We start from the raw sequence: 27,598 nt of genomic DNA, 5'->3' as shown, positions 1-27,598 counted from the left end.
TAGTAATCAGAATATAGTTTTCCTCAATTTTTAAAAATGTCACTTTTATCATTTTATGTATATGGGTATTTTGCCTGTAAGACTGTGCACCGTATGCCGGCAATACCCATGGAGGCCAGCAGAGGGCGGCAGATTTCCCCTGGCCAATGTGAGCCTCCTTATGGGTGCTGGGGTTGAACCGGGGTCCTCCAGAGGAACAGACAGTGCTCTTACCCACTGAGCCATCTCTCCAGCCCCAGAATGTTCTCTTCATGCTTTCCCCTGATTTAGCCCTGAGGAGGAGGTAGCTGGTTCTTCATTTAGAAGAGCAACCTTACCGTTTAAATTTACTATTATACAACTGAAAAGAATAGCGTCCATGCTTAACCTGACAGTAGTGGGTACTCAGTGTTCAGAGCTAGCATTGGGGTGCAAATGGGTCACTTTGGCTCCAGTGTCTATACTGCGGAGGGCTGTCCCAGAAGCCACAGAGTCACAGAGGCTTCTGGGTCATTAATCTAATAACTTGTCATCTCCTAAAGGGACTAAAACTCATTGTTCAATACAAAGAATATTTAACTGCTGTAAAATTAAATGAACAATCCCCCATCCCCATCTCTGGGGGTTCTGCATCTGTGGGGTCAACCAACCACAGATGGAAAATATTTAAAAACTGCATTGACTCTTCTTGTCACTGTTGCCCAAACAATACAACACACTAAGTATTGGCATTGTGTTAGTGATCGTAAGAGATCTAGAGGCATTTAAAAGCTAAAGGAGGGTGTATGTGCATTCCCTGCCAGCACTACACCACTTTATATAGAGGACTTTTAAATTCTCAGATTTGAGTCTGTTTGAAAGTTGGTGGACAGTAAAGTCAGGAACATGGCTGTGATAAAAAGCATAGTAGGACCAGTCCACAGGGAGAGATCTATAAGCTCAGGACTGTGATAAAAAATATAGTAGGGCCAGTCCACAAGGAGAGATGTGCAGACTCAGGACTGTGATAAAAAGCATAGTAGGGCCAGTCCACAGTGAGAGATCTATAGGCTCAGGACTGGAGAAACAACATGTTGACTCTGTTTAGCAGCTTTTGGGGAGGAGGAAGAGGGAGTTTACAGAGGCCTCGTGGGAAAAGTGGCCTTTGAGTTGGATTCTGGTGCTATGGGTAAGAGGGAGTATTTAATGGGACAGGTGAGTTTTAGGTAAAACTGTACAAGTGTTTACAGAAGGGCCACCGAGCCCTTCTGGGGACTCTGGCTCTAGCCTGTCATTCAGTCAGGTGACTTGGGACGACTTCGAAGATGACATGGGGTTGAATTGACCAAGTTTCTCATTGTGTAAGAGCGACTTAACACACTACATTGCCAGAATAAGCATAGCTTGCAGGAACCTGGAATCTAAGATTGTTGAAGAGATTACATGTGAGTATCCAGGCATCGTCAGCCTATTTCATGATTCAAAAGTAGATAATACCTTCCACCGAAGAAACTTCTAGATAAGGTGCCCAGTGGTTACTGAGCTTGTGAGCTGTAAACAGCTGAGCTTGCCCAGTGGTGAAAAATGGGCACAGATAGACGAACCCAATACTTTTGTTGCACGCATATCCTCTATAGGGACATTTTGACCCACAATGATGCCTATGTTACAGTGATCCTATTAAATGTTAATAATGCTGTTAAAAATCTCCAGTGTTGGACTGGAGAGATGAATGGCTCAGGCATTGAGAGCTGCGGCTGCTCTTGCAGAGGACCCATGTTCAATTCCCGGCACTGACACAAGCTGCTCAAAACCACCTGTAACTACAGTTCCAAGGGATCCGACACTACCTTCTGGCCCCCAAGGGTACTGCATGCACATCATGCACAGACATACATGTTGGTGAAATAGCTATGAACATCAAATAAAAGAAATATATTTAAAAAAACAAAAGAAAAGAAAAACAAAACAAAAAACACAATACAGCTTTCTCTAGTGGCACACGGATTTCATGGGCATTTGTCGTTGTCTAGCAGGTCCTACTGTGCCTTGTGGTTTCTGATATTCTGTTTTGTTTGTTCCCGTTATTCAGACCAAGAGAGCTCTTGACTTTGCATCTGTACATCCACTTACAGAGGACCAGAGCTGGTGCCTGTGTGGACGGCCGTGCTTGTGAATGCCTTGTTGTCCTCGACTCACTGGGACTCTTAGATCCCAGCCTAGAGAGTCCAGCTTCTTTTGAAATGGCTGTCATTCCAATCTGCCTACATGTTGTTAGTATTTGTGCTCTGGGGACAACTGTATCTTCAAGTGGAGCACATTCTCAAAATGGAAACAAGAAAGAAAGGACAATTTTGGCATGTCCCTTCTGTGTTAGGATCAGTCTGTCAGTTAGGGGATGTATTGGGGTTGAGTTGCACCTGGGGGTGCTACTGGCCTGCTGAGGACAGATGCGGGGAGAAGCTAGGAGAGTGAGGAAAATGGGGATTGTGAGGAAGCTATGGGAAGAGCCAAAGACCAGTGTGGCAGCAGATAATGGAGGATATGTATCCCAGAGTCCACAGTCCCAGAGGACAGGGTGTAGACACAACTGTGCTAGTGTGTCCTGGGGTGAAGTGGGGGCAGGGGGATATAAGAAATCAAAACCTGACCAAGGGCCAGTTTATTGGAAAGGACCTCATTTAGGTGGAAAAAATATGTATGTACAGTTGGAAAAGAAATGGATGAGAAAGAGATTTATTATAGATTTTGCAAGGATGATGGGGTCACTTATTAGACACTAGGAATGAGGGCTGGAGAGAGAGACACTGCAGTAAGGGCAGGCTTGCTGGTTGGGCGATTCTCAGCCCAACAGTGGTCCCTCCTCATTGGTGAGGATGCAGATGGAGATTCCTGGGATGCTTAGCTTTACAGAGATGCCTTTTTCGCACACATCAGACCTGTGATTAAGTGTGCCTTATGCATTTGGCCCAGCATGAGGTTAGCACCTTGACGAGCTAGCAATGAAACAGAGGAACCGTAACAATGTCCTGGAGAAAAATCATCTACATGAAATCTTCCTTTTTCTTCTCAGAATAGTTTGTTATACTGACCCTTCTGTTGAGGGTGGGAGGGGGCATGGTGCCTTTGATGAAGGGATGGGGGTGGTGCAAAGTCTGTGACATCACAGCAGGGAGTGGTGCAGAGGCTGTGACATCACAGCAGGGAGTGGTCCAGAGGCTGTGACATCACAGGGAGTGATGCAGAGGCTGTGACATCACAGGGAGTGGTGCAGAGGCTGTGACATCGCAGGGAGTGGTCCAGAGGTTGTGACATCACAGGGAGTGGTGCAGAGGCTGTGACATCACAGGGAGTGGTCCAGAGACTGTGACATCACAGGGAGTGGTCCAGAGGCTGTGACATGACCACAGGTTGTTGAACTCAAACCTCATTTCATGTGGCACTTGGCCTGATAATGTAGACAGCAGGCATGTGCCAGGAATGCAGGTAGAGTGTCAGCAAGCTGAAGAAAGAAAAGATCCAGAACCCAAAATGACAGCTGGGACAGGACACAGTTTTATCACATGGCTAAAGCCTGTACCTTGTTTGAATCCCATGGTTTGTTTGTTTCTGAAATTTTTCATCTAATATTCTTAGATTATAGCAAACTCTGGACAATAAACCAGAAAGTAAAGCAACAGTGAAGAGAGGAGACACCACATATGTACCACACCACACACCACACACCACATCACATACCACACACCACACACACCACATCACACACACACCACACCACACACATATCACACACCACACACCATACCACATACCACATCACACACCACACACCACACACCACACACACACACCACACCACACACATATCACACACCACACACCATACCACATACCACATCACACACCACACACCACACACACACACCACACCACACACATATCACACACCACACACCATACCACATACCACATCACACACCACACACCACAAACACACCACACACACAACACACCACACCACACACACACCATACACACACACCACACACACACACCACACACATACCACACACCATACTCACACTACACCATACCACACACACACCACACATGCACCACACACCACACCACACACACCACACCACACACACCACACCACACACCACACACGCACCACACACCACACCACACACCACACCCACCACACCATACACACCACACCACACTGCGTACACACACCATACACACACACCGTACCACACACACACAAACACACCATACACACAAACACCACACTACACACACACACACACACCAGACACCACACTATACACACATACACACATCACATACACACACATAACCACCAGGCACAACACACACACACATACCACACATAGACACCACACACACCACATCCCACACAAACTACACACACAGCACACATCACAAAGAAACTACACACACATACCACACACATGTATGCCACACACAAACTATACACACACACAGAGACACACATCTTTCTCACACACACAACTTTAAGACAGCATAATGTAAGACCCTTCATATCTCATTCCAAAATGTATCCTTGTGATACTTCAGCTTGGACGTACTTAGCCAGACACAGCCTTTGTGTGAAGCGGTTTTGAGATAAGCACATGAAATAACATTATAGAAGCAAGGGTCGCATCTGTGTGATTTCTGCCTGTGTCTCTTGCTCAAGATTATTGCTGTCTTCTCTCTAAAGTGCACATGTTCTGATTTCTTTCCAGGTCTCATGAACCAGCTGGTTTGCACTGAACAGCAATGGAGCATAAAGAGTTGTCCTACTGCGTGTCAAGACAGTGGTTGGTTCTGAAACGCATCTAAAGAGGTTCAAAGAAGTGTCTAGATGTGACATTGTCAGAGAAGGACGGAGAAGGTGACGGCTGTCTGTTGCCCTGCAGCTAGAAGGGAGACTGCATGGCCAGCAGCCCTCACTGAAGACGTGACCATGAGTGTCCCACTCGCTCCAAAGAAATCCTGTTTTGGTCAGCTGCGAGATCACCGAGAGGGAGCAAAAAATAATAATGAGAGTATTCTGAGGACGGGGGATACAAATGCCAATCAAATCATGTTGGAGGTCAGCTCCTCTTGCGATGAGACCAAGTCACATGACCTAGATGATGAAATCGAAAATGCAAATTTAAGCAGGCCCCAATACCACAGCCACTTCCAGAAGGAGCCCCTTCACCTTCAGAGCTGCGGGAAAGGCTCTCACGATGGCTCTGCTAGCCAGAGGGAGTCTCAGACATCTCTGACTGTCCATAGGCAACTGAGTGAGGAACACACAGTAAAAAGAGCTACCTTGCAGACCCCGCAGGGTATTCAGGGACCAAGTCTTTCCAGCTGGAGGAACGCAGTGGGTCAAGCCAGTCCAGAGGTTTCTGCTAAGAAGGATGCTGAGATTCCCAGGCATATTCCCAAGGACAAATTGGCAAAGACCCTTGACAACGAAGAGCTGAAAAGAGCAAGCAGCTCAGCAGCTGCAGCTGGCAGCATCACTCCGACAAACCTGCAGCCAGTGCAGCTGGGTATCTTGGAGCCACAGGGCCATGTGCCTGGGCATGGGGAGGGGCCACAAGGGACACCAGCCAGTCACTCTCCAGGGAAAATTTTTTCTCCAGGTGAAGGTACCTCAGAGGGGAACAGTCTGTATCTTCCTAAACCATCTACCTCAGAAGCCAAGGGGTCCAGCTCATCAGACACCAAGATGGAGGAGACTCAGGGCCTGGATGTTTACAACGAGTGCATCGCTCATGCAGAATTGACTCCCAGTTCTGCTTCAGCATTGAAGGAAAACCCCAGCCTCCATCATCCAGAAGTGTGTTTAGGTCAAGGGACAGGGAAGCCCAAAGTGGAACTCAAATATATCCAGCCCAGGAATGAGGAGGGACTAATGTCAGCCCAGGCACAAGGTCTGGGATGTCATGAGGAGAGAAGTATGTCACCTGTAGAGAGGAAGGAACTATCTGAAAAGGCATACCGAGAAGCCACGAGTCAACTGAACAGCAGCCACCAACAGTTAGGAGTAGGAAGAGGCAGCAGCCTAGAAGAAATGATTGGAGTCAATGCTGGTGTGGAGGGGTCTCAGCAGGCCACCCCTGCCCTGAGTGCTGCTCCCACTGGAGAGACAGGTATTAGACTCACCGGTAAAATGTCTGCAGGTGCAGGTAGGATGGTGAGGGAGACAGCATCCAGCAAAACTGTGCCCGATGATGGACAAATAGCTCCTGTTTTCCGTGATCCAACTGAGAGCATGCCCTCCGAGGTCAGTGGGGAGGAGAAGAGGCTGGGTAGTGGGAACTTGGGCAGTGCCAAATTGTTGGCCTCAGGTCCTTCTGTGAGAGGGAACAGAACCGACGCCTCTGAGCAATTGAGCCCTCGAGATAGCAACTTGGAAGCCAGAAAAAGCAAAGAGACAGTAACACCTGTAGCTGAAAATAGGAACCTTCTAGAAACTGCAGCCCAAACTGCCGTCACTCCAGCTGGGGTAGATTCCGTGTTCAGTACCCCAGCTCCCCTCCACCCAGAGACAACTGTGAACTTGACTCAACGTCCGACTCCTCCAGGTAGCAGTTCTCAGGAGCTCGGCATGTTCAGTGTGGACACAGGGTCACCCTCAGTGGCCTCACCCCCCACTGATGGTGGGCAGGTATTGAACACATCCCCGAAAGTGCCTGACAAGACCACCTGCCCCAGTGGGATCCCCAAGCCTCTTACACATCCCAAGGACACGCCCTCTTCCCAGGAAGCACCGGAGAAACTTGAGATGGAGAAAACGGAAGAAAGGACGGAGACAAAGCCTATCCTCATGCCAAAACCCAAACATGTGAGGCCCAAGATCATAACTTACATACGCAGGAACCCCCAGGCGCTGAGTCAGGGAGATGCTTCGCTGGTCCCTGTGGGGCTTCCCTATGCCCCTCCTACATGTGGCATGCCTCTTCCCCAAGAAGACAAGGCAGGGAACCGTGACCTTCAGCCGGCTACAAACATGTACGAGAAACTGAAGCCCGATTTGCAGAAGCCAAGGGTCTTCCCTTCTGGACTGATGGTGTCTGGGATTAAGCCCCCAGCGCACCATTTCAGTCAGATGAGCGAGAAGTTCCTGCAGGAGGTAAGAGGACATCATTGTAAAATGATGTTTCTATTTGTGGTTTAGTTTTTGTTTTGTTTTATGTTTTGGTTTTGTTTTGTTTTAGTGAAACTTGGAAACAAAATGTCCTCTGTAAGTGAACTGCAGACGTTCATGATACACTGTTACCAAAGTGTATACTTGGGCCTGGAAGCGAACACAGTGTGATAGTCAGGTTGAGATGGTCCCAATATCTATGAGGCTCATTCAAGTTTTACTGAGCAGGAGACATGTCGAATTAGACCACGGCTCATGTAAGCCAGCTTCCACCTTAAGTGACGCGAGTAGCGATATATATGAGCCAGCTCAAAGCAAGGAAAAAACTGAAGTAAGCAGAGTATTCAAATTGAGGAGGCTAATCCTTTAGTGTGGAGTGTTTGACTCTGGAGAAAGTCTTGTGGTGAGCTGGATGTGGTGGCACACCCCTGTGGTCCTAGCATTCATGAGGCTAAGAAAGAAAGAGGCAACCGACTGTAACCCCGTGTCAGGAAGTATGATAGAGAATCTTACATTGATATACACAAAATGATGGCATGAACGAATATGTTGGCTTTTTGTTTGCAGGAAGGACAGTAGCAGCACCTAACATTTGTGGCATGTGTGCTGTGCACTGAGCCCCACCTTGGCTGGTGGTCCTGGGGTGTATAAGAAAGCGAGCTGAGCAAACTAGAGGGAGCAAGCCAGTAAGCAGCGTTCCTCCAGGGTCAGTTCCTGCTTTCCTGGATCCTGTCCTGATTTTGCTGCACAATGGCCCTGGACCTTGAAGTGTGAAGTGAATAAAGTCTTCCCTCCTGGTTTTAGTTGTTTCGTTAAAGCAACAGAGAGTCAAACTGGTGCCGTCTTGTAACAAGCTGTCTGTTCGTTGTCCTTCGTGCCAGCCTGGAGCAAATCAAGACATGGTCCCTACAGCTTAGCTGTGTTTGTCAAAGCCAGCAGCATCCTTGATGGAGGCTGGGCTGGAGAACACATCAATAAATTACTTTAGAGTCTGGCCTTGTTTATGCTTCCTGCTGTCTGAGCCTGTCAGCTTTGCGACTTAAAAACTAGCTAGTGCTTCGAATTCAGCATTTTTTTTTTAAATCAATTCTGACTTAAAGCCATAGAGCATGTGGTCTCATAGATGGAGCCTTACTGGCATCAGGAAAATACAGCTGTCTGCAACTGAGTAACCCCTAATAAGTTCATTTTACTCCTCAAGCAAAATGAGCTTTAAGGAGCCTTTAAACATTTTTGTGTTTACAAGTGTTTTGCCTGCATGTGGATCTGTGCAACATGCGCATGTTGTACCCAAGGAGGCCAGCAGGGGCATCATATCCATGGAACTGAAGTTACTGATGGTCAAGAGCTACCATGTGGGTGCTGGGAACGGAACCCAGGTCCTCTGGAAGACTCCAGCCCATTGAAGGAGTCATTTTGGGAGCTCTTGGTGCTGTGCCAGTTTGAGAGCATATATTAATTTTATATTTCCCCAGAGAAAAGTCATGCAAAAGAAGCCGAGTGAAAACAGGGCAGGGCAAAGCAGGAGGGGAGTCACAGCAGGAGGAATTTGTTTGCATCTATCATTTGATATTAGGACTGTGTTTGAAATCTGTGGTGTCTTTTGTTGACTCCGAGTTTCCTCTAAAAATGCCCCATTGGAGAAGGAGCTCAATGGCTGCTTGTTCTGTAACTACAGAACCTGTTCTGTTTTGTCACAAAGATGAAAGATGAGTGGGATTCCCCTGTTTAATTAAAAATGCATAAAGTAGACATGAAAAGCATACTTTTCACCTTGTAAACGAATTTGTGCTTGTTATTTTTTTGTCACTTCGACAAAATACCAGACAGCAGGGCCATAGGATTGCTGAGTTCTAGGATGCTGGAGACAGGAAACTCGTGGTCGCAGAGAGTCTCAGGGCACTGTGCTGGGACCGGGTGGTCAGGGCAGCTGGCTGTGGGAGGAGCCTGTGGCTTCAGTGGACATAGTGTGCACCAGGAAGCAGGGAAAACCAGTTGGGTGGGTGCAGCATTCAAGGTTCATCTTTAGAGGTGTGTTTGTGTCATGTAGACCCACATGAGGACTCTACAGTGTCCCCAGCTTGTAGTAGCAGTGCCACCATCTTGGAATCAAGGACTTGGTACAGGAGCCTATAGAGGACATTTCAGATGTTTGCATTTCAAAAAAGTTTACCCAACAACATGGTGGGCCTTGAGACTGCTGAAATCATTAGAGTCACTATGGAATGAGAGAGTTTCGTGGGCTTTGAGCTCTGAAAATTTTCCATTTCCAAAGAATTAGATCAGCACACTGCAATTCTAAAATCCTTACTTATGGAGATAGGAAATTATGTGAATTTCCTTGTGTGTATGCTCATTTTGGCACCCCATAATGTTAAAAATGAAGTGTCTAGAAAAGAGAAGTCAGAAATGGATAGAAAGACAAGAGATGATGATAAAAATTTCATCAGAGCGCAGATGTTGAACTTTCTCTCAAGTGGATATAATTCACCCTACCCCGAGTACAGTCTAACCATCATGCATATTTCACAGTGTGATTATAATGAAAGTTTAAATGCCTAATCCTTTGTTTCAGTGATATATTTTAAAGAACTTTGCATCTATTTGAACATTAAACGGGGATCAAAATAGGGTTTATGCTTTCAACGGCTCGGATCAAAACTTTTAGAATCCCTATTAAGAGATATTGGGAGATTTTGTAGTACCAGAATACATAGCAGCTTAACATACAAAATAAATTTTGATTCCGAGCAGAATTAATTAATAGATATATCTATCCAGATGCTGCCTCAGTGCTGGTTTTTAATTATAACTTAAATAGACCACTCCACTCTTATGCTTGTTTAATATAAAGGAACAGTGACCTGGAAAGCAGGCAAGGGGAAAAGCACTTTCCTAGCATGTGCAACACCCCCATCGCCAGGATCACAAAGTCTCAAATCAGTGAGAGCAGACACTCTGAGAACAGGATGTATATATATCACTATATACTACATTCTATATTATACTTATACATATGTACACATACGTACATATACACTCATAAAAACAAATACAGATTGTATTCTGTTAAGTACAGGAGAAATTAACGGTAATGTTATGTTATTAAACTGAGGAAATTATGAAGGGAAACACAGTTCCTTTATTTAACAAGTATGTGTGTGTAGACACTGCTGATACATGCTCTGAACTGAGCGGACCACAGGATTCATCCTTAGATCTGTTATCCCAGAGGAATTGACCCAAACATTACTGAGAGCATTCAGCATCCGTGTGTGTGTGTGTGTGTGTGTGTGTGTGTGTAGACAACTTGCAGGAGTGCTTTCTTTTCATTGTCTGAATCTCTGGTATTGAACTCAGGTCATCAGGTTTAACTGCAAGCACCTTTACCCACTGAGCCATCTCACTGGCCCCAGGACCCAGTTCTAATTATGTAAATACACAGTGCAGGCCTACAACGTTTTTTTTCTATTAGTTTCTCTATTTTTGCAGATAAGACATTTTTCTCTTACTAACAATTATTTCTAGATGTTCTATTGATCAAATATGAAATGATTTACTTGTTATAAGTTTAGTGAGCAAAAAAATGATGCCTTCATAGGTATAATGACACTTTTGATCATTTTTAACATTTCATAAATTCTCTTTTATTAACATTATTTATTTTATTTTTAAGATTTATTTTTATTTTATGAGTGTGGGTGTTTTGCCTGCATGTATGTGTGTGTGTGTGTGTGTGTGTGTATACCATGTGTGTGCAGTACCTAAGGGGGCCAGAAGAGGGCTCCAAATCCCCTGGAGCTAATTCACAGAGGGTTGTGAGCCACCTTGGTGGGTGCTAAGAACCCAACCCCAGTCCTCTGCAAGAACAATTGCTCTTCACCGCCAAGCCTTTCTTCAGCCATGACATTATTTATTTAATAAGTAGTCACTCAAATTTCAATGCATTTATAACAATGACATTAAAAAGAAATCCTGAAAGTGAATTCTTTTTTCTCCCCTGGAGCATTACCACCAGCAGGGACTAAAGAGCTCACAGTTATCCTGTTACTGTGGAAATGAGGACACTGGGCCAGGAGTGGCACCAGCTCTCTGAGCAAGCAGCTAATTCCGTGATGATGCTCATTGTCTGAATGTGGATCTCCTGCCTGTGATTAGCTCTCTCTGATCTCTCATCTTAGGTCACAGACCACCCTGGGAAAGAAGAATTTTGCTCTCCTCCCTACACTCACTACGAAGTCCCTCCCACTTTCTATCGCTCGGCCATGCTCCTTAAACCTCAGTTGGGATTGGGTGCAATGTCCCGTCTCCCATCCACCAAGAGCAGGATTCTGATCGCAAGCCAGAGGTCCTCAGCGAGTGCCATCCATCCGCCCGGATCACTAACAACAGCTGCTGGTTTCTATGGTTCTGATCCTTCAGGTAATTAAGTCTAACCATGACTCTCTTTTCCTGGTGTGCATTTACATATTAACAATGAAATATTGTGACTATGTTCTTATGACTGCCCCTAATCCTTAAGAGAAGCCACTCCCTACTCCTCCAGCTGTCTGTAGACACAGAAGTCCTTGAGGATTCACTAGCTGCGCCTGTCATCTTCCAGGCCACCGTCATAACATTGTTATCACCTTCTGCCTTCTTCCAATTTCTCCCTTCCCTAAAACTCCTGTAGACTCAGAAGACTTGCTCTGAAGGTTAGTTTAGTTGCTGGAAGAGAATCTCGATGAAGAAGAGAGTCTAAATAGGGTTGCCCTGTGGGTATGAGTCTGGGAAATGGTCTTCATTATGTTAATTGATCTGGGAAAGACCCAGCCCATTGTGGGCGCCACCATTCCCTGGGATCAGGGTCTTGGAATGTATAAGTGATGACTGCCAATTGGATTCTGTTTATTTTATAGTACTTGAAATGATAGTAGTATTTACATTTTTGTGTAAAGTAATCTGCATGTTACTCTTAGGATAAATGATTTGAAGTTAATTGTTGTGTAAAAATATATCTAAACATAAAAAAGCATTTATTTATCTTCTTTATTTTATATATTATATATTAATTATATATTATATATCATATATTATATAATATATAATCATATATATATTATATAATATATATATCACCTCCTTGCTCTGCCAACTGAGGCCAGAAGAGGGCATCAGATACCCTGGAATTGGCATCAACAGACCATTCTAAATTGTCATGTGGATGCTGGGAATCAAACCCTGTCCTCTGTACCATCTCCAGCCTCTCTCTCTCTCTCTCTCTCTCTCTCTCTCTCTCTCTCTCTCTCTCTCTCTCTGTGTGTGTGTCTAGGTAGTTTATAGCAGTTATTTTTGCCCTAGAATTTTTTTGAAAATCCCATTTCCTTAAAACTACTGGGTTTTGCCATTTTATTTTTGAGCCAAGTCTCATATGTAACCCTGACTGGCCTAGAACTCCCTATACATACCAAGCTGGGCTCAACTTACTGCTCAGTCTGCCTCCTGAGTGCTGGAATTGCAGATGTGAATCACCATGCCCAGCAAGCATTGCAATTATTGTTGGAGAGAAACTTTTTCATTTCTTTGCCATTTGTTACTTTGTGAATTGTCATGTACTCAGAGAGTTACCTATGGCCTTAAATTTTTTATAAGCTTCTGTATTGGCAATCTCCATAGCAGCTGTATATCTTAATAGAATTACCTGTGGTTAGAGCGGGTACAAGTCTGCTGCTTTTCAATCAGAAGGCAATGATTTCGGGGGTGGGGGGGGTTGTCGGCACAGCTCCCTGTGTAGGGACAAAGAAGTCAACACACAAAAATATCCTTGCCAGCTAGGGGCATAAATTTTAAAATATGGGGATACTTTGGTTTTTTGTTTGTTTGTTTGTTTTAAAAAGAGCCAGTAAATGACATGTTTGTTGAAGTAAATAAATATTACTGAAGAAAACAAAACATTGGAGAGGGAGGAGGGAGGCTTTGGAAAAGAAGGAAGGGGGTTGTCACTTTAAACAGGGATTAGAAAGGCTTTCCTGAGAAAGCTTCCTTTAAGCCAATCACCAGGGAAGATGAGGGAGGAGCTGTAGTAGTGTTTTTTGGTTTTGTTTTTTGTTTTTTTTTCTCCTGGCCTCGGGCTCCTGGGATAATGGCTCTGAGGTGCAGATATTTTTTTACAAATACCTAAGCTGAAAGCTTTGGGTGTTCTCTGACTCGTTTATAATTTAATCATCCCGTTATCTAGTCTAAATTTTGTCACATGAGTGTTTACGTAGTCCTTAGTTACATATGGCGTGGGGGGTGGGGGTGTGGGTGGGGAATCCTCCTGTGCTTGCCCGGAGAATCCTTCCTGCCTGTTGGATATCCCACCTTCTATTTCCTGCCTCAGCTACAGGCCAATCAACTTTTTTTTTTACATCGATAGCCCTGTTTTATTGCTTGTTTGTTGTTTTTTTTTAATTTAATTTTTAAAATTATTTTTAGTGGATATTTTATTTACATTTCAGATATCATTCCCTTTCCCCATTTCCCCTCCCTAGAAAACCCCTATCCCATGCCCCCTTCTCCTTTTTTATTTTATATAATTTTTTTAATGCTAATCAAAGGCTTTATAAGTTTGGTAATGCTCAATATCAATCAGAAGTGTAACCTAATACCCAACCTAGATGTATCAACTATCTTTGACTGGCGGAGACATGTGAACATCTGCCTCCATGTCTGCCCCTCCCTTCTTCCTCTCTCTCATTACCTAGCTCCTCCTCTCCTTCTCCTCTCCTTACTCCTCCTCTTCCTTTCCGTACTCCTCCCACCTTAGCTCCTCCTACATATCACCCTTCCTGTTAAAATAAAACTTTTTTTCTCAAAATATAGTTAGAGCATAACTATACCAATTTTTGTCAGTAAGGTGGAAGATAGACCTAATACCCAGTATATCATTTTGTTGACTAAGCAGAACCTCTGTCATCTCTCCTAAATAAAAGACTTAGTTCTGAACCTGGCTTTTTTTCTTGGCTTTAGAATGAATGTCAGCTGAAAACCATCCTTTCAAATCTTTTCTCTCAAAGTAAATAGCAAGGATTGGCTATGAGACTTTAAGTTTTCAACCCTGTCAGAAATCCAGAATGACTGAGTTAACTGAAATTATGGGAAGCACTAAGCATAGCTTCTAAAACTTAGTCAATTTATAAAGACCACTGAACACCCGGACAGTCCCTATACTACAGAACGTTGGAGCATCCAATCTTCAGCCTTCTGGCCCAGGATCATCTGATAGACTTAGTGATGCAGAATTATTAAGGGCTGATTACTCTGTCTAGGCAGATATAATCAGTCGACTGTTCTGCAAGTGTGTCCTTTTCTGGACAGTAATTTGTCTGTAGATGGAAAGAGGCAATTCTTGTCTAGTGGCTGTCTCACCACAATTGGAATAACTCCAAAGATGCTCAATTTCTTCTTAGAATCCAAGACAGGAAGCTGACAGGAGCAGACAGGTCTCTAATCAAAATGAACATTAATATAGAAATGTTTGTAATGTCAATTCTGTGGATTTCTGATGTTTTGAAAACCAACTATCCATGTAAGGTAATCTGGACTGTTGTCTGTTAACTCCTCTTAGCTATTTCTAAAGAAAATATAGAAAACACCCTAACAATAAACTCAAAGCCATGAATTTGCTATAGGCCCTTAACTCACAGTCTAACCATCTCAAATCAGTTAAAAAAGTTAAAGAAGGACTTGGTCTAAGCCTTGTATTCCTAAATGTGTTATATAGGCACAGTGCCTATGAGAGTAACAATATTAATCTCACTTTTATATCAATAAGAAGCTCGTACCAATTAAAACCTTAAATTTGAAATCAAAGTAAATTTTGTACCATAAGAAATTATGACTTCATCTTAATAACAATTATACATATTTCTACCAGTAGGCTATGGCTATGCAATAAATCCTAGCTAATCCTCCCTGTTGCAACAAAACCACTACTTTTCCCTAGAAAGACAGCCCAATATTAACCACCTCAGTCCCCAAGCCTAGGGAATAGGGGTGCCAACTCTTCATTAACTTCTTCAAGCTGATTATGGGCATTGAGATATTAGAAGAAGGGGGGGGAGAGTAAATTGATAAGCCTCTGATGCTGTGTCTTCACTGCATTCAGCTGGAATTCCAGGACATCAGGGGTTCGAGCAGGTCTGCTCAGCTTGCTTGATGAGTAGATACACCAAGGCTATATATTCTGCAATATACAATTCTCAAAACAAATTTTAGTATCAAGATAATTTTTTGTTTGAATTCTGGAATCTAGTCTTCTGGCCGCCTGCCTCTGTCATGTCTAAGCCATATATTCTGGCAGTTTCTGTGAAGGTGTGCTCCCACCATCCTCTCATTTCTGCCTCCCTGCTCTCTAATTCCCCAACACTAGGGAATCCAAACTTTCAGGCACCAAGGCTGTCCATTTCCACTGATGCCTAACCCCTTACCTCATCCCCCCTCCTCCAGTTACTATGAGGATGTGCTCCCATCATCTTCCCATTCCCACGTTCCTGCTCTTGCATTTCTCCAATACTAGGGAATCCAGACTTTAAGGTACCAAGGCTGTCTACTTCCACTGATGCCTGGCAAGACCACCCTCAACTACCTATACAGGTGGAGCCATGAGTCCATCCCTTTGTGTTCTCGGGCTGGAGATTTTAGAATGGCTTCTCCAGCTTGTTTCTTAGGACCATTTGCCTGAAAAATTGTTTTCCAGCCTTTTACTCTAAGGTAGAGTCTGTCTTTGCACTGAGGTGGGTTTCCTGTATGCAGCAAAATGCTGGGTCCTGTTTATGTATCCAGTCCATTAGCCTATGTCTTTTAATTGGGGAACTGAGTCCATTGATGTTAAGAGATATTAAGGAACAGTGATTGTTGCTTCCTGTTATTTTTGTTATTAGAGGTGAAGTTATCTTTGTGTGGCTATCGTCTTTTAGGTTTGTTGGAAGAGGATTACTTTCTTGCTCTTTCTAGGGTATAATTTCCCTCCTTGTATTGGAGCTTTCCTGCTATTATCCTTTGTAATGCTGTGTTTTTGGAAAGATATTGTGTAAATTTGGTTTTGTCAAGGATTATCTTGGTTTCTCCATCTATGGTGATTGAGAATTTTGCTGGGTATAGTAGCCTGGGCTGGCATTTGTGATCTCTTAGGGTCTGTATAACATCTCTCCAGCATCTTCTAGCTTTTATAGTATCTGGTGAGAAGTCTGGTGCAATTCTGATAGGTCTGCCTTTATATGTTACTTGGCCTTTCTCCCTTACTGCATTTAATATTCTTTCTTTGTTTTGTGCACTTGGTGTTTTGATTATTATGTGACGGGAGGTATTTCTTTTCTGGTCTAGTCTATTTGGTGTTCTATAGGCTTCTTGTATGTTTATGTGCATCATGTTCTTTAGATTAGGGAAGTTTTCTTCTATAATTTTGTTGAAGATATTTATTGGCCCTTTAAGTTGGGAATCTTCACTCTCATCTATACCTATTATCTTAGGTTTGGTCTCCTCATTGTGCCCTGGGTTTCCTGGATATTTTGTGTTAAGGACTTTTTGCATTTTGCGTTTTCTTTGACAATTGTGTCAATATTTTCTATAGTATCTTCTGCACCTGAGATTCTCTCTTCTATCTCTTGTATTCTGTTGGTGATGCTTGTGTCTATGACTCCTGATTTCTTTCCTAGGTTTTCTATCTCCAGGGTAGTCTCCCTTTGTGATTTCTTGATTGTTTCTACTTCCATTTTTATGTCCTGGATGGCTTTGTTTAATTCCTTCATCTGTTTGGTTGTATTCGATTGTAATTCTTTAAGGGATTTTTGTGTTTCCACTTTAATGGCTTCTACCTGTTTACCTGTGTTCTCCTCAAATTCTTTGAGAGTGTTATTTATATCCTTCTTAAAGTCCTCTATCATCATCATTAGAAGGGATTTTAAATCTGAGTCTTGCTTTCCTAGTAATATGGGGAATTCAGGACTTTCTTGTGTGGGAGAACTAGGTTCTAATGATGCCAGGTACCCTGGGTTATGTTCTTATGCTTGCCTTTTGCCATCTGGATCTCCTTAGTGCTACCTGCCCTGTCTCTGACTGGAGCCTGTCTTTCCTATTATCTTAGTTGTATCAGAACTGTGTGGGGTGGGTGTTACTACTGGGGTAAGAGCTGGGGCCCAAAATCTGCTCAGTTCTTAGATGCAGACAAGATACTGCCCAGATTGGAGGTCCTGGGAGGCCCACTTCCTCTGGGTTTTGTGCGATTGGGGGCAGAGCTGCTGTCCAGAATCTGCTCAGTGCTCGGGCCCAGACCGGAAAAAACCAGTGCTCCAGGCCAGGTGTGACTTCCTGGGTCCTTGTGGGTCCCAGTTACTCCCTGTTTGGGACTGGCATTGCTGTCTACTTACCTCAGATACTGCCTGAGTTAGAGCACGAGGGAGCCCCACTTCCTCTGGGTTCTTAGAGACTGGGGCAGAGCTGCCACCCAAGATCTGCTCAGTGCTCGGGCCCAGACTTGCCAATCAACTTTAATTGACAGGTGTTGCATCCATACAGTACATAAGTGATTTTCTATATGGGGACTCTGGTGGATGCCAGAAGTATTGCTTTCCAGGGAGTGGGAGGAGCCAATGCAAAGACCACTGGGAAGCAAGAATAAGGATGGAGAAGAGAGTGGCAGAGGAATGGGTTGGGGACTGGGGAGTTGGGGACGGCACAGTCCAGTTCTTTCTTGTTTAAGCAAAATTTCCTTGACTGTAGTGTGGAGAGCAGACTATCAAATAACCTATATCATATGTGCATTTCTGGAGCCTGTACTGAGTGATTGTGTATTCACATGGTCTCTTTATTTGGGCTTTTATGGTGAAATGGAACAAATTCAAGCTTGTGTGAGTTGTGAGAATGTTTTTCCTTGACTGCTTAATAACATCTCAAAATTCTGTTTCCTTGGTCTTGTAGGGTTTTCCACTTTATATCCACAGACTTGATGATAAACATTCAAAGATTGTTTCTCAACCTAACACAGTTCCTCAGGTTGTGGTAACCCCCAACCATAAAATAATTTTCATTGCTATTTTGTAAGTGTAATTTAGCTACTGTTCTGAGTCGTAATATGAATGTCTGTGTTTTCTGATGGTCTTAGCCGACCCCCGTGGAAGTGTCCTTTAACTCCCAAAGGGGTCTCGACCCACAGGTTGAGAACCACTGGCCTAAGGGCTATTAGAGACTCTGATATGGATTCTTGGACACCCCAGCCTCAAGACTCCCATCTTTCTGCCTCATACAACCTAGATGTCTTGAGCATCCAAAGCCCTCACCTCTGTGCCGCGTCCGTTCACATTCCTCCTTCAGGTGCTGCAGCCTGGAGACTGCCTCTGGGTGGACTTTGCTCCCAAGGGTCATGACCTTGGGAGGGCTCTTGTGCAGTTTCTGAAAACATCAGTTGCTTGTATTTGCCCACATTTTGATGGTTCTTGTTTCCTGTTCACAGCAGTCTCCATGTGGTTGATGCTTCTTGGGTAGGATGTTCCTTACATAATCACAGAAGCTATTAGTCTCCCGTGGGCTTTCCTGTATTGAATATGAGGTCCCACTTCCGGGTTTACACTTTCAGTTCCCGATTATCACGTGGTACTTATTTGCTCTCCATGTCTGAAGGCCGTCTTTGATATGTGTCTGTTGACAGTCGTGGTTTTGCGTTTAGCCACCATTCGTACCCTATAGATTTAGATTCTCTGTCACATCTCCTGAGTCATTGTCGCATCTGTTTTACGGGGCCACACAAGGCTCTGAGCAGCACTGCACTGGCAGGAGAGAGCTGGAGCAAGGAGCAGTATGGATGCTTCTCGATGTGACCTAGCATTTGCATACGTCCGGTGTCAAGTGAGCCCTTACATCCTAACATCTACGAATTGGCTTGATCTGTGAGTTATAATACATTAACTGTATTTCCCTCAGCTCAGGTAGGAAGCCCCTTAAATGCCTAAATCCCAGTGAGTTCCGAGTGAGTCAGGCGAGGTCCCCAGCACTTCCATTCTACTGCTGGTTTTGCAGGCAGCAGTAGGTATATTGTGATGGCCTGAAGAAGTGGACACACAGTCAGTCCACACCATCCCACAATGCAGCTCCTTCAAGAGTTTGTCTCATAGCTAAGGTAATTTCCCAAGATTTACAGATCTTGATGTGACTACATAAAGAATCAATGAACCCAAGGGCTTTCTTTTCTTCTTAAATCATTTCTGTTTTGGGTTTGGTTTTGCTTTGTTTTGGTTTGGTTTGAGGCTAGCTTTTTTTCTGACTGCACAGTGATGCTTAAAACAAAACTCTTGAGCTGGGCACTGGTGACCCATGCCTTTAATCCCAGCCCTTGAGAGGTAGAGGCAGGTGGGTCTCTGCCAGTGTGAGGCCAGCCTGATCTACAGAGTGGATTCCAGAACAACCAGACTACACAGAGAGTGTCTTAAAACAAAACAAAACAAAACAAAACAAAACAAACAAAATATAAAAGCAAAAAACCCAATGAAACTTTTGCTGTCTTCTGGCCCGAGTGTGAAACTCAAGACGTCTGAACACTCAGAGTGAAGAAGGGATTTGCAGCCCTTTGTGTAGCGTGAAGCCTTCTCAATAGAGATAATGGTTCTCCATAGAGAAATTTACTATTAGAACGTCCATTTCTAGAATGTGAGAAGACCCCACTTCTCTGCACTGTCTTTTTAAAAAGCTCTATATGTTTTTCGTTCTTTCTTCAAAAACAAATCTTTAATGGCCCCCTAACATGCAGAACCCATTAGCCTACCCTGTGTACAGTGTGGTGAAACATAATTTGCCTGCATAGTAAATGTACTTGAAATACATATTTTTCCCCTCCTGAAAGCATAGTGCCTTTATATGAGGCAAGGCTAGAATGGAGTGTAATATTTTCTGTTAGGAGCAGTTGAGGCGTTGAAAGCAAAATCTTCTTGAACGATGGATGATAAAACCTCACACTATAAATAGCTAGAGAAATTGAATCAGCTAAATTGGAAAACTTTCTCTCAAGATATAGACAACTGTGCTGTAGATTCCGATTATTAAAATAAAATTTACTTGGGAGGTTGACATGCTCTGCAGCCTTTCTTGCAGGGATTAAAAAAAAAAAAAAACAAACAAACAGGGTGAATCTCACCAAGTTTTTAAATGGAGAAATTATTAACACGTTTTGAAGAGCAAATAAACAGAATCAGAATATTTTAAACTAGCTCTGTCCAGCTGCTGCTGCTGCTGGGGCTGCCACCACCATGGCAAATTCAGCATAATATAGACCTGTGTTTAGTATCTCTGGATAAAGAAGTCTAAAATAAAAATGTTATTTTTCTATTCAAGACTTTTCTGAAACAAATGATCATTTTTGAATCTTCTGGTTGGCATAAGAAAGCTAGTCTTGGGCCGGGCAGTGGTGGCGCACACCTTTAATCCCAGCAGTTGGGAGGCAGAGGCAGGTAGATTTCTGAGTTCGAGGCCAGCCTGGTCTTCAGAGTGAGTTTCAGGACAGCCAGAGCTACATAGAGAAACCCTATCTCGAAAAACAACAACAACCACAACAACAAAACAAAAAAAAAAAAAAAAAAAATAAAAAAAAAAAACAAAGAAAGAAAGAAAGAAAGAAAAGGAGAAAAAAGAAAGAAAGCAAGCAAGAAAGCAAGCTAGTCTTGGTGCATTTGGTAGCTGAGGGGAAGCTCTCTGCATGGGTTTCTCCTGATGATACCAGGTCCTTCCTCAGCCTCCTCAGATCCAAGCTCTGGTGGATACTAGGAAAGATGAGGATACCCAAAAAATCTGTCAGGGAGCTGTTCCCAACACTGGATCTGTGCAGAACAGTGTGTGTGTGTGTGTGTGTGTGTGTGTGTGTGTGTGTGTGTGTGTTATGGGACAGCAGTATCAAAGGAGAGGACAGGGTGGGGACAGCTTATCCTGATTAGTGCCCATGGAAAGGCTTCCTGGAGGAACAGGAGCCAGGCCTGAATGACTTCATAGGGTGGACACAGTGCAGTGTGAAGGCCCACGTAAGAAGAGAATGACAGATACAAGAGGCTTGGAGTTTCTCAGGAATCAGGCCATTTCTGTGGGTGGGAGCAGAGTAGGGGGAAGGACTGGGTGTCACCCAAAACAAAACCAGATGGGTAAACTGGGGCCAGGTAGTGAGTAAATTTCAGGACCAGGCTAACTTTAAGGGATTTTTGTTGCTGTTTTGCCTGTTGGTGAGGGATTAGAAACCTTGAGGTTTCTAAACAAAGACTTGACAGGATCTTCTGTTGGGATCTAGCAGGATCCTGGTAAAGTTGTTGTGCTGGGGGTGTTAGCAGACAATTCACAAACACACAGGAATTTGAGGTTCCTCTGGACATTAGACAGCAATTTCTAAAACATGTAATTGTGGCTACAGAGAAACCTTAGGCAAGGATTCAATGTTGGGCGACTACCCCATGGCTGTGTACTGAGGCAGTGAGAAAGGATGAACGGATTCAGGGGAAAGAGAGACAAAGTAAAGCGAGAAGATGGTTAAGAAAGGAGCTGAGCAGTGGTGGCGCACGCCTTTAATCCCAGCACTTGGGAGGCAGAGGCAGGTGGATTTCTGAGTTTGAGGCCAGCCTGGTCTACAGAGTGAGTTCCAGGACAGCCAGGGATACACAGAGAAACCCTGTCTCGAAAAACCAAAACATCATCAACAACAACAACAACAACAAAACAGAAAGGAGGTTAACCGATTCCAGAGACAACAGAAGCAGAAAGTAAGCGGGAGACAGAGCCCTGGGGGAGGGGGCAAAGGAGACACCATGAGAAAGCAGCGTGGAGGTTCTTCCACAGAGCTTCTGAAGAAGACGGAAGTGACCTTTGCGGTTTCATGGGAGGCGGGACTAGAAGGAGGAAGTGACCAATGGGGCTTCATAGGAGGCGGCATAAGCAAAAAATGCCAGGAGGCTGTTGAGCCTGGAAATTAGGCAGCAGTTGGTGACCTAGTTTTGAGGGAACACTTAGTCAAACACGGGGGCGGAAGTCACATATTAGCGGGGTGATGCATGAATGAAAAGTGAGGAAATAGAAACAGAAGAGAATGATTTTTAAATACTAGCAAATGCAGAAAAGCGCCAGGGGTGCTAGCTGGAGGCGGGGGTGGGCTAGGCTGCATTTTAGAGTGTGGGAGGAGATGCGTACTGCAAATGGATCTGGAATAGGAAAGAGAGGGAGGCGCTGGGAGAGAACTTGGTGCTAATTGTCCTGGGGGACTGGTGAATGATGGGATCATGGCCGTGTGCAGAAGGACGTATCTTGGGATATAATGAGAAGGCAATGATTCTTCAAATGCGAATGAGAGGGGAAAAGAGTAAAAAAGGAAGGAGAGGAGTGGGCAGGGCGATGGCTCCTGGGTGAAGAGAGCAATTTATTGACATCGAAATTCTACTTCATTATGGCATCTGCAATGTGGATTGAATCAGATGGGAGATGCTCCTGTAAGACAAACTGGTGCATTACTGAGGTGGCAGAAGGGAACATGCTTAGCTGCAGTTCCTTTGGCATCTTTTTATTTCTCCTTTGCAGGAGATTGAACCCAGGGCCTTATACATATAGGTCAAGGACTCCACTAAGCTTTTCCTTTGGTATCTTTAAATATTTTATTGATTCATTTATTCTTACATGTATGTGCATGCATAAGTATATGAGTGTGTGTGTGTGTCTTTGTGTGTGTGTGTGTGTGTGTGCCATAGGCCATGCCACAAGTGGAAGACAGTGTGTTCCAGACCCCAGGGACCATTCACATGAAGGCTGTTGTAGCTTCAATGTCTAACAGTGGTGTGGGAAGAGAAAAAGATTGGAGAAAACTGCAGAAACCTAAACTGTGCTAAGGACTCTGCCTTTTACCTCAAAAGCAAGATTGTGTTACCTAACGGTTTGAAGTAAGGGCAGACAAGACCATACTTGTTTTTTTTTTTTTTTTTTTAGAAGGTGAGATTGGACAGAAGTTGGGAGAAAGAGAGTGAATGGGATTGGCAAGAAGGGGTAAGACAAGGGGTCCTCTCCAGAACAGTCATTTCAGCTAGCAAGGAAATCCCAGCCAAGACAGGGTGGGGGTGGGATGGGGGTATTGGGGGGTGGAGGCAGAGGTAGAAAGCAGGAAAAGCTTCAAAGGTGCCTTAGCTTAGGCTTCTCAGAGACTCAGAACCAATGAGAGAGGGAAAGATTTGTTAGGAAGTAGTGGTTCTTTATACCTGCACTATGACTGACAGTATTCCCGAGTCTAGCTGAGAGCCAGGTTCAAGTCTGTGTTCTCTGACTTGCAGGTGTTCCAGGTGCAGTGTTTCACTGTCACCTAAGATCCCTGTTCCATCTCTTGTTCTCTCTTCAGTGCCTCAGTCACCCCGAAGCCTAGCAGATGATGGAGCGTGAGCATCGCTGTGCCGGCTGTCTGTTTGCAGGGTGTAGACTCAGGGAGCTGATGGCACAAGCACAGGGGAAGACCCATTCCTTGGCTCAAGCAGCCCAGCAATGGGAATTGAGTCTCCTGATCCTTCCCAAAGCTCAGCAGGCTGACCAATGCCCACACCCACTGGAAAAAAAGCCTCTGCTCTCCTCACCCTGTCAATTCAATTGCTAATTTCTTCTGGAAACACACACACACATGAATGATTTTTAACCCAGTACATGAATATCCCCCTACTCCAGTTAAATCTATAGGTATAATTAGCCTCCTGACCCTGTGGGCCAAGTTCACTTCAGAATAGACTGGGAAGAGGAAGAATAAAAGGCAAGGTTCAGTAATGCCAGCCCCAGCTCACCTGTGTAACAAAATCTGTGCCATTAGTTAGTTAATCCTTCTGTAATTGTTCTTACCTTATAAAAAGAGGACAGATGTTCTGGAAACCCTCATATACCCGTTTCTGGCCATGAGTTACTGTGGAACCTCAAGATATCTGTTTTATCTGTGAGTACGTCTGAGCCCCCAAGCACCCAGCACAGTATCTTTTCTTAGGGCTTTCATACAGTCAAAGGGGACGTGCTATAGCTTGGGAGCTTGACAACCCCTAAGTCCATGTGTTGAAGGTTTATCCCCATGGTCACAATACTGAGACCTTTGAAAGGTAGGGCCCAGGGAAAGTCCTTAGGTTCCTGGGTGTGTGCCGTTAAAGAGGTTGGTGGGTCTTCTTCTTCTTCTTCTTCTTCTTCTTCTTCTTCTTCTTCTTCTTCTTCTTCTTCTTCTTCTTCTTCTTCTTTTTGATGTTGGGACTGGAGGTAAGTATTTTCTACCCTGTTGTTCTTACTTTTCATCCCTACCAGAGGCTTCAAAACAATGGTCTGTCTGTTAAGTGCATCCTCAGTAATAAATTTCCAGATTTGGGGAGAGAGAGAGAGAGAGAGAGAGAGAGAGAGAGAGAGAGAGAGAGAGAGAGAGAGAGCGCTAGCTATGTGGCAGAGTTTTGCATTTCTGAAGATGTTCTTAGTCTTCATTCACTACATTAAAAGTGATTTTTGAGGCTGAAAAGTTTTTTTAAGGTGTAACAACTGTTTCTGATCAAGAGAAATTATTATGTCAATCTGATGAAAAAAAAAAAAACCGTGGGTGACAGTGATTCCCTCCCCCTACCCCGTGCATTTTATAACCCTTTCTTCCCATTTCTAATTTTGAGATTTCCAAGTGTGTGTGTGTGTGTGTGTGTGTGTGTGTGTGTGTTCATGCACACATGTTTGTACATAGAGGGACACACATGTCAGCAATCAGGGAGAAGTTATCTTGCTAAATTCAATAAAGACTTGGGTTTCCTCACTGCTGGTCAGTTCTGCAGTGTTCTTGCCATTTTCCTCGATCTCCCTGCCCCTGCTTCTTTGTCTACCTCTCTCCTTCCCTCTCCTTCTCTCCATCCCTCTCTTCCTCCACTTATCTCTCTCTGCATTTCTTTTTAATTTGGTGTGGACCATTGCCTTTTCTTTGCATGCTTTCTCTACTAGGTCTTCCTTCAGTGTTTTAGACTAAGCAGGATCCCTTTCCCATCCTCTGCTGAACTGTCGCTCGCCCATTGATGATTTCTAAGAATGCTTTCTGGGTCATCCAGCCTCTCTCCTAGCACTTCCTCCTTACGCTATCATGGCAGCATCTTCTACGAATGATGTGACTGTTAAAAGATGCTGGTGTCTCCTTGTCTCCAGGGCAGTCTTTCTTCTTTGTTGTTCTGTTTTAAGATTTTCCCTAGTTCTCTGTGATTGCTCACTTGTGGTTGTGCGGGATGAATTTGGAGTTCATCTGTGCTAATTCTCTGGCCATCTATGTCCCTCATGCTGGGGCTTGGCAGGGCTGGAGATGGTAGTCAGAACCTGGGACTGGGCATCCTGTGCCTCTAGGAGCATCTTTATGCTCTGTGCTTTTTTTTCTGGCCTGCCCTTGGGCCTATGTCTCTGCTCACCTGGCTTCCCAGGATGAAGGTCACTGGCTGCTTCCTCTGCAGCAGTCCCAGCTGTCTCTTCACTGCAGTGCATCCCTCCTCCTCCTCCTCCTCCTCCTCCTCCTCCTCCTCCTCCTCCTCCTCCTCCTCCTCCTCCTCCTCCTCCTTGTCCTTCTCCTCCTCCCAGGCAGTCAGGGACCTTTATCTATGTTTTATGTTCCAGAATACTTGGAGTACCTGGCTTAGTAAGTATCCATCTCTTCTCTTTCTTGTTTGAGGTTTAAGTGTAGAAAGTGTTTAAAGGAGAATACTGGGTGACTGTTGGCTTTGAGTTTCAATGTTGCCACTTGAAATGTAGCCGCTCTTGTTTGAAAGCAACTTTCATTGGAAAGAATTTAAAAGCCCAGGTACTACCCACTTAATCTGGCTGTGGTCTTCCTTTCTGCTTACATGAAGTTAAGTGTTGGCGGCCACAGTATTTCCAATCTGGTCAGTCTTGTAAAATGAGTGTGAGATTGTAAAGGCTTTAACGAAAACTGTGCTTTTCAGTGTAATCGGGGGAGAGGTCTTTCATTGCTCTGGCAGTATAATGTTTGAGTATTTTCCTTGGCAAATGCAGCAGCTGCATTCACTCTTCCTCCGTTCTGAGCTGCCAAGGCTGCTGCTCAGGAACAGATGAGTCTGCAGAATCCACCCCAGCCCGCTCCGTGCCTTTGGACTCGCGTTTGAACTGCAACAGCCAGCCTTGAATAGCACTAAAGTGAGTGAGATCTGAGTGGGCCTCGTCAGCAGTGTTTGTAACGCGACGGATGGCAGCTTGGTGCCCTGGGCAGATCTAGGATCGAGCGATCCCTGGCTCGCACAAGGTCACCTTGTGTTCAGCCTGTCGTTCCCGGCAGCTTCTGCTTGTGCTCGGCCGTTTGCTGTATGTGTATCATTGCGCCTCTGGCTGTTTTCTTCTGTTCAGTCTTGTGCTCATTCTCTCCTCCCAAGTTGCAGTTCCCATCTTTGACAAAAAGGTTTGGGTCCATTTATTTCCCAGCCATTGTTTTGCTCTGGTACAGTGGGAAATAAGTCACCCAATGTTTGTGAGCGTCCGCTTTAAACCAGATCACCTTATGCAGACACAGGCATTGAATCCTGGTTACTCAAGTACTCCATAAATGGCTTATTTATTTATTTTTAATTATTTAGGGTTTTTTAGGTTTTTTTTTTTGTTTTTTACAAATTTATTATGTTATTTATGTATTTGAGTATACTGTCTTTGGAAGAACAAGGCACCAGATCTCATTACAGATGGTTGTGAGCCACCATGTGGGGAATTGAACTCAGGATCTCTGGGAGAGCAGTCAGGGCTCTTAACCACTGAGCCATCTCTCCAGCCCAATTATTTAGTTTTATGTGTGTATTGCCTGTGTGTATGTCTCTGTGCCACCTACATGTCCCGTGACCATAAAGGCCAGAAGAGGGTGTCATATAGGCTGGGACTGGAGTTATAGACAGTTACAATCTGCCATGTAAGTGCTGGGAATTGAGTCTGGGTCCTCTGGAAGAGCAGCCAGTGCTCTTAACTGCTGAGCCATCTCTCCATCCCTTACTCTAGAATGCGTGTGACTCTTTTAAGTCATTAGAAGATGTCAAACATAAGATTACAATCTCAATTAAAAAACAGTGCATAGATAGGATTATTTGGTCTTGTAGATTATTTCTCATGTTTAGTGTTCTTTTTTCTTAAAACTATACTGTTCACAACTCCCAGTACTAACAACAATAACAACACACACACACACCCTCCACCCCTATACCATAAATAACTCCCATTTATTTTCCTTTCTGGCCCAGATATTAAAAAGTGCCAGTGAACCATAACTATTGATAAGAATTTATGTTTTTTTCTTTTTTTCCCTTAAAGATTTATTTATTTATCTGGGTGTGGTGGCACATGCCATTAGTCCTAGTACTTGGAAGCAAAGGCAGTTGGACCCCTTGAGTTGGAGGCTAGCCTGGTCTGCATAGCAAATTCCAAGTCAGTCAAGGCTATACCATGAGACTCTGTCTCAAAAATTTTTTAATT

At 44.2% G+C, this 27,598-nt stretch overlaps 1 protein-coding gene across 2 annotated transcripts in view; it reads left to right on the top strand.

Moving 5' to 3' along the window:
- The window catches only part of Mtus2 (microtubule associated scaffold protein 2), a 352,203-nt gene that overhangs the window by 122,966 nt on the left and 201,639 nt on the right, over positions 1-27,598 (top strand). For both annotated transcript variants that reach the window (XM_076923897.1, XM_076923898.1), the window contains exons 2-3: positions 4,734-7,120; positions 11,317-11,557. In XM_076923897.1, the coding sequence (XP_076780012.1) occupies positions 4,955-7,120; positions 11,317-11,557 (2,407 nt within the window). In that variant the 5' untranslated portion in view covers positions 4,734-4,954. The remainder of the gene's footprint in view (positions 1-4,733; positions 7,121-11,316; positions 11,558-27,598) is intronic.

Source organism: Arvicanthis niloticus, chromosome 24 (assembly GCF_011762505.2).
Source record: "Arvicanthis niloticus isolate mArvNil1 chromosome 24, mArvNil1.pat.X, whole genome shotgun sequence".
Taxonomy (NCBI): Eukaryota; Metazoa; Chordata; class Mammalia; order Rodentia; family Muridae; genus Arvicanthis; species Arvicanthis niloticus.
This window is presented reverse-complemented; position numbering and strand designations above follow the sequence as displayed.